Genomic DNA, 7,354 nt, shown 5'->3' with positions numbered 1-7,354 from the left:
GAAGCAGCTGTGTAGCAAACGAGGGGGGGCGGCCACGGCGGTGCGACGTGGAAAGGCAGAACAGCATTCTGGTGTTCTCTGATAGTAGAGATTAAACTCCAGCGACCCAATGAGAACACACATCGTCCCGGATCTCAGTGGGAGCTAACGCTGAAATGAAAGCAAAGGGGCGAACTGGGTAAATACTTGAGTTAGGAAGAAGTCGTCGCCATGGACGGAGGGCTGATTATTACATTTATATCTGTGGCGATGTTTGTAGGCTCCTTTCTCCTTGGATTCATCCCACTGTTGTTCAAACTGTCTGAGGTAAGTGATTTCCCACAGTCTTTGTTTATATCCAGTCCGCTATCGCATCGGACTGTCTGGATCTACTTCGTATTGTCTTATTTGTCGTGCCCTCATAATGTGCAAGGCTGTTGTTTTGGAAACTTGCTGAACAAGTAGCACTTGTGAGGGGAATCTCAGTCATCTGCTGAAATCACGTGTCTTAACCCTAGAAAAGCCTGCAGTTCGTTTCCATCCTGGGGGCAGGTCTGCTGTGTGGGACAGCGCTGGCCATCACCATCCCAGAGGGAGTGGGTTTGCTGGAAGACTCGTGGAAAGGTGAGCAGGAAAGCTCAAACATGCACATGAAAACGAAGCAGAATGGCTGCTGTGCAAGCTTTGTTTATGTGGGTGTGCTAACCCACCAAATTTGCATGTGTTTGATTGTAGCCTCCAGATGATTGATGAGGCAGGTGGGAGATGAAAATGCTGCTCTCTGTAAAAACAACAAAAACAAGCTTATCAAAAGCTCTTTCTGTTCTTCATCTTCCGTCTCCAGCGTCATCCTCTGATGTGTCATCTGGTCTAAATTCCAGTAAAGAAAATGGGGCTGTGGCAGAGAGAGGCCTCCCACCTCGGTTCCTCATTGGGGTGGCTTTGACGCTCGGGTTCACCTTCATGTTTGTCGTCGATCAGATAGGGAGCTACCTTTCCACACGCGGCAAGTTGTCAGAACTCTCACGCCAGCTTTACATTGCAGAGTGTTGCCTCCACAGATTTGTTAACCACCTCAGCGTGTGCGATGTCTAATTTCAGACCAGACGACTCGTTTGTCCAGCAGCGTTCACTTCACAGCCACGTTGGGCCTGGTTATTCACGCTGCAGGTACGTGACACAGCCATACCTCTCCTCTGCATATTTATTCTCTTGCTTTTGCTTGAAACGCACTGTTTCGCTGGCTTCGAGGACACAGGGGTGGAAAGTTTACAAGGAAACTGTGACGTTCCTTATGCCCCCGTGTGACTCAGCATGTGATTCTGTAGCACAGCCTGTAGGATCTAACTTTAAAGTTATTTAAACAGGGATAACCAAGCTTGACAGCAGTCACAAATCAAACAGCAATCATCCATGATGCAGATCCTAAAGACCGGAGACCTATACAAATCCACATAAAAGAAGTAGGTGTACCATCACAGTAATAATCTCTTTGTTTGCTTTTAGCTGATGGATTTGCTCTGGGTGCTGCTGTGGCTACAGGTCAAGTGACAGTACAAGTTGTAGTGTTTTTTGCTGTGATTCTGCACAAGGTGAGAGAACGTCTCATTGAAATGAACAGATGTCTGGGTGACGAGCACGATGCCATTGACTGTCTTTCCCGTCTCCTGTTTAGGCGCCCGCCGCTTTTGGCTTGGTCTCCTTTCTGATGCACGGAGGCCTCGAGAAGAAGTTCATTCAGGGACACTTACTGGCCTTTTCAGCTGCAGCGCCTATAGTTGCTATTGCCACTTACTTCATATTATATGCGGTAAGAAAGCACAATCTGGCAGTCGTGTCTGCTTGAAAGGAGATGCATTAAATCCCAGTGACTAGACGGTTGCTGGTTCTGAATTATTTAACTTGATGTGTGCTGTGTCTGCAGTCTGGAAGCTCATCTGAGAATCAGCTCAGTGCAACAGGAGTGGGAATGCTCTTCTCAGCGGGGACGTTTCTCTACGTGGCCACGGTGCATGTTCTCCCTGAGGTCAGCAGCAGCAGGACTGATGAGCTGCCCTTGGACTCCGAGCAGCAGTCTGGAGCCGAAGCCCACCAGCAGAGACACTTGGGGCTCCTGGAGAGCCTCACTCTCATCATCGGTGTGGGGCTTCCGATGTTGCTGGCCCTCGGACTGCACGATGACTAAAGGAAAACATGAGGGCAATTTATTTTAAAACTGGGTGAAAGGAAAACTCTGAGACCTGTACTGTATGCCACAATGATTGGAGGACAAAATGGACTTTGGCAGAGTCTACCTTGGTCCTCTTATTTCAGTGTAACTTGGATTTGTGCCAGGCTATTGTTTGGGTGTCAAAAAGCTTTCCGGGAGGTGATAAAGAATCAGGTAACTAATATATTTTCATAGCTGAATTGAGTTTCCATCCAGAGGAAGCAGAAACAGCTCTCATTTGTTGCCACGGTCCGCTGAAGGCATGCCATGTTGAGGTATTAAATATCCCAAAAGGTGAATAGATTTACAGGAACAACCAAATAATTCGATACTCTCTCACCTAGAAAATAAGGTCTCTATGGCGTACACTTTATATTATTATATTTTATGGCTAAGAGTTTGAAAATATGGCCGGATTTTCAGATTATAAATGTGCAATAATACAAACTACAAAGTTTTTTTATGTTGTTTGTCCGAGCAGGTTTATGGTGGGGATTGTGTCGAGTGAGAGGCAGCCTGGACAGGTTACCGTCTGTCTGTCTGCTATCACAGAGGCACGGGCCAACTGTTCACACTCACAGCGACAGCTAATGCTAATTTAGAATCATCTCTTTGACTCAGCATTCATGCTTGTGCAGTGTGGAATAAGGCTGGGACAAAACCGGGGACACATGGAGAAAATTGAAACACAGAAAAGGGGCAAAGTTTTGAACCTCTCAATGTGAAGTGATAATAACTGCAGCCAAATGAGATTCCTTGTGCGAGTTTTGTGATTTATCTTTTGAAATAGTCAGAACAGCGTCTTTAAGACCAACTGGTAAACCAGCAACTCTCATGTTAGGTGATACGTTAGACGGAGACAGGTTCCTGGCAGCAGGTGAGGTACATATCAAGAACTATCAAGCAGATTCTGGAGGTTACAGATGTTTTCCTGACTCACTGCCACTTAGAGCAATTTTTACCTTTACTTTCCTTTTTTCTTCTTTCAGCTCCTTTAGTGTGTGCAACATGTGAAATATTGAAACATGTGAAATGTCTTCTGGTTTTAAAATGGCTTATTTATTTACCTTATACTTGATTCTTTTTTGTTTTCGTCACACAACGCTGTAGATTGCAGCATCGACTGACCTAAAGCTTGTTTACTTCTTATGTTTAACGTGTGGAGCAGAATTCGCCTTTTAACAGCTACACTAAATATCTTGAGATTGGTTTACTATAGGAAAACTATGAAATTAAAATTCAACGTTAAGATATTTTACACTTAAATTTGTCCTTCATTCATTAAGCTCTAAACAGTTCATGTATGAACCCATATGAAAACACATGCACAAGTTAGAGACCAATTAGGTTTCCACAAATGTAACCCATCTGCACTACAAACCTTTGGAAGTGACCACAGAAGACATGACAAAGGAGTATTAGCCAAAAGGAAGGTTTTTGGGTTTATAAATGACAGGCCACCAAATACCCTGATTCAACCTAGGACTTGGATTTTAACTACTTAAAAAAAAAAAACCTTTGTCTTTAAGGATGCCTTAAATCACTGTCTGTGGTTGATGCTGTCGAGTGTTGCTTATTTAATTTTTGTTTCTGTCTGATAAATATTGATCGACTCCTGTTTCCTCCTACTGGTGGAAAATTCCACTCTGACCCTCGGTGGAAGCTTGCCATTGGTGGAACACCGCTAGAAAAAAATCCAGTGTTTTTATGAACTCCCTGATCAGGGCTCATTTGCTGGAATTTTTTTTTTTTTAAGGTTGAATACCGTGCCATGAGAATAAAGATTTCTTTAATATTGTCTGAAAAGAGAGTTCCTTGGAGTTCTTTGATGATTTGTCCTACATGTGACCCCCATTTGAATACAGGAAGTGCTCCCGTTTACAGTTCATGTAATTATTAAAAATGTGGCATACATGATCACGCTGCTAATGGTGAAATCAAACATCTGTTATGGTCTAGCATTGAAGTGATACAGCATTGTTCTGTTTGAATCTTGCACGTGATAAAAAGCTTCAAGTGGCATAAAGATTTTATAACACACTAGCAGTAGTCAGACTAACAGGAAAACGGGCAACACCGTGGTCTAGCAAACATTAACTCTGGCCTCTCGTGTCCTCGTAGCTCATTCAGAGCATTGCAGTAGGACTGCACTTTGACTCCTTTCCAACCTCTGCAGACTATCCCCTCCCCTCTTATTTGCAGTCCACTAACAGCTAAACGCTCTAGCCATCAATCTTTAAGTGCCTGATGGTTATATTTGAAAACTTCACACAGTTGTTGTCACTAGTTTAATGTGGGTTGCATATATTGTGTTGCAACACAACCAAACAAAAAAAATTGTCTATATGTCAAATTTTTAATTTCATACAGCAGTATTTCTCATCTCAGGCTTAAGAACTAGCCAGGGGTCAAAATATAAATGAATACACTGTTGTGAAGTACTGAACACAAATGGTTGAGGAAACACAATGGTGCCTGTAAAGTTTACCCTGACAGGAGGTCACTTAGAGGTCTTGCTGATCTAAGCAGTTAACCTCAACTAAATAAAATGAAATGAAACCGTTTGGAAGTCTTTGAAACTGTATCCCAACTACTGCACACTATCAAATGAAAAGTTGACTTTTTGGATTATTAAAATCACCAAATGTTCATGTGTCTGTCACTACAATGGACAGAAATGATTTTTTAAGAACAGCTCTGATATGATGTTCAAGGGCCCTTGCATCTCGGGGACCATTTATAATGAATTTAAATTCATTTACATTCAAAGTGCAGAGAACAGTGATGTGTCTCAGTATTTCTGGAAGTCTCTGGAGCTATTATTTGATTGCAGATCCTTTTCTAAGCAGCTCTGGGTGGGTGTACAGGTGCAAAACCGAGTCTGAATAGAGTTCACAGATTCATGCGGTTTAAAGACGCAGTCAGCTGAGCCTCAAGCGCCATCTGATCAAAGGTCCGGCTGTGCGTCTGCTGCCTCACTCTCTCCCTCATGTGAAAGGAGGCCCGAGCCAGCCTCTGTGCCTCCTCCTGTATCTGCTCTCGCTGCCTTCTCAGCCGCTCCCTCTTCCGCTCCTTTGTGGAGATGCGGCTCTCTCTGACTCTCCTCGCCGCCTCCTCCTCTCTCTGTAGTTCCTCTCTGAGCCTCTGGTGGCAGAGCTGCCTGTGTCTGTTGTGCTGCCGGGTTTGCTGAGCTCTGCGTCTGTGCTGCGCTGAGGCGTGCAGGGCGGCTCTCTCCATGCGTCTCTGGCTCAGCTGGACCAGGATCTGCTTGTGTGTGAGCTGCTGGACGCTCTGCAGCTCAGCCCTCAGCTGCACTCTTTGACTCATCTCCTCCTCCCGGGCAGCCCGCTCCCGAAGCTCTTCGAGTCGTGCCTCTACAGACTTGGCACGCCTTTGGCAGGAGTGCTGCAACTTCTTCTCCAGTGTGCTCCTCCTCTGCGCCTCCTCTTCCTCCCCCTGCAGCTCAACCTGGTGTTTCAGCAAGATGTGTCTCAGCAGCTCTTTATGGTTTTCCTCCTGCAGCCTCTTCCGCTCCCCCTTCTCCTTCAGCATCTTGCTCCTCAGGGCCTTCTCCTCCTTCTCTGCTGCCACCTGTCTCTCCCTCTCTCGCTCCCTCTTCCCCGCCTCCTCCTTCTCCCTCAGCAGCTTCTCCTGGTAGTGTTTGCGCTCTTCCACCTCCTTCTGTGCACCCTCCATCTTTGCCCTGCGGTACACTTCCACCTCCTCTTTTAGCCTTCTCCATCGGTCTTCTTGCAGCAGCACCTCCTGCTTAAGCCGTTCTGCTTTCTCTTTTTCTTGATGCTCCCTCAGCCTCATGCGGGCCTCCAGCTCCTCGTTCCAGCGTTTCATTCTCTGCTTCAGCTTCTTCCTCCTCTTTTTTTCTGCCTGAACTTGCTGGGCCACCTCCTGCCTGCGGGCCTCCTGTCGCTCCCATTCCTCCTTCTGACTGAGCTTCAAACGAGCCTGTTCCTCCTCATGCTTCACCAGCATCAGAGCAGCTATCTTCTGGTCTCTCTCCGATACTGTGACACACATCTGCTTTTGGATGTTCTTGGTGAGCCTCTTCAGCTTCTTCTCGGTAGCTGGGGAGTGTATGAGGTCTCCCAGGTTGAAGCTGCACACTGTGCTCCTCTCTGGATCCCTTTTACTAGGAGCAGAGCAGGAGGACCTGCTAACAGCCTTCTCTTCAGAGCAGAGATCTGCATAGGGCATTTCTGTTGAGCGCTCTTCCAGTCCGGTGTCAGGCAACACCTCCAAGCCTGAGGCTTTACTGCTGCATGGCCGCCTGTCCCCGGCCGCCTGGATAATCCTCCGCCGTTCCTGGCCGCACTTTTGTAAAATCTTCAGCCTCTCCTTTTCATAAGATTCATGCATGACTCTCATTGTCTCAAACGGCAGGTCCTGTCGCTCAGCAATGAAGTCGTTTAGCGATTTAATTAGAAGCTGAACCGGTTTTACACCCAGCCGAGCGCAAGACTCCAGCGAGCGAGGGTTTGTTAAGACGTGTCGGCTGCTCTCTGCTCCGGGAGAGTCGAAGTTGCTCAGGTCCAACTTAAGCACAGGGGAGCTGCACCTCAGCTCCTCCATCCTAAAACTAAAAAGCTAAATTAATGGATGCCAGATACGGAGGTCCTGAGGCTCACAGGTGCTATACCGAGCAGCGCTTCCACACGGTCTGCAGCACAGAGAGGTCAGCAGGGGATTAGCTACTTCCTCACGGACAAATAACAGTCGGTATCTCATTAACCGTCTTTACCTCAGCTGTGAGCAATGACAGGACGAATAATAAACAAAAGAACCCAACTTTATTTAAGCAAACGGGAACATGTTAAATAAACGCTTGCAGTCAAGCATGGATTTAAAAAAGGGTCAGTCTGTTGAGGTTTACAGGGATTTATTTACGCACAGCTCACTTAGGATCCCACCAGAGCGTTTCATTCAGGTTTACTTTGCCTGGATCACTGGAACGCCTTAATCTTTTTTTTTTTTCTTTTCCAGTCTCACTGGGCTGTTGCGTGCCTGCTTCAGCCAAGCTTTAGCTGCTGCCACAAACTAAAATCACCGCCATGTTTATCAAAAGAGAAAGATTTTAAAATGCTAAACTATATATAACTGGGACTCGGACGCGTAACTCATGGGCTTTTGAATTTGCTGTTGCTGTTTGCT

The 7,354-nt window shown here is 46.1% G+C and overlaps 2 protein-coding genes across 2 annotated transcripts; one reads left to right on the top strand and one right to left on the bottom strand.

The window, feature by feature from the left end:
* The first annotated feature begins 46 nt into the window (after window positions 1-46).
* On the top strand, window positions 47-2,554 carry LOC134640135 (zinc transporter ZIP9). The gene is made up of 7 exons (XM_063491752.1): window positions 47-306; window positions 498-603; window positions 824-985; window positions 1,081-1,149; window positions 1,486-1,571; window positions 1,655-1,789; window positions 1,904-2,554. Exons 1-7 carry the CDS (start codon window positions 211-213, stop codon window positions 2,162-2,164), a joined length of 915 nt encoding a protein of 304 aa, XP_063347822.1. The 5' UTR covers window positions 47-210; the 3' UTR covers window positions 2,165-2,554.
* A 1,986-nt stretch (window positions 2,555-4,540) lies between these two features.
* On the bottom strand, window positions 4,541-6,871 carry LOC134640134 (coiled-coil domain-containing protein 177). The gene has a single exon (XM_063491751.1). The coding sequence runs from the start codon at window positions 6,773-6,775 to the stop codon at window positions 5,081-5,083; it is 1,695 nt and encodes a 564-aa protein (XP_063347821.1). The 5' UTR covers window positions 6,776-6,871; the 3' UTR covers window positions 4,541-5,080.
* Between the last annotated feature and the right edge of the window lie 483 nt (window positions 6,872-7,354).

Source organism: Pelmatolapia mariae, linkage group LG13 (genome assembly GCF_036321145.2).
Source record: "Pelmatolapia mariae isolate MD_Pm_ZW linkage group LG13, Pm_UMD_F_2, whole genome shotgun sequence".
NCBI lineage: Eukaryota > Metazoa > Chordata > Actinopteri > Cichliformes > Cichlidae > Pelmatolapia > Pelmatolapia mariae.
This window is presented reverse-complemented; position numbering and strand designations above follow the sequence as displayed.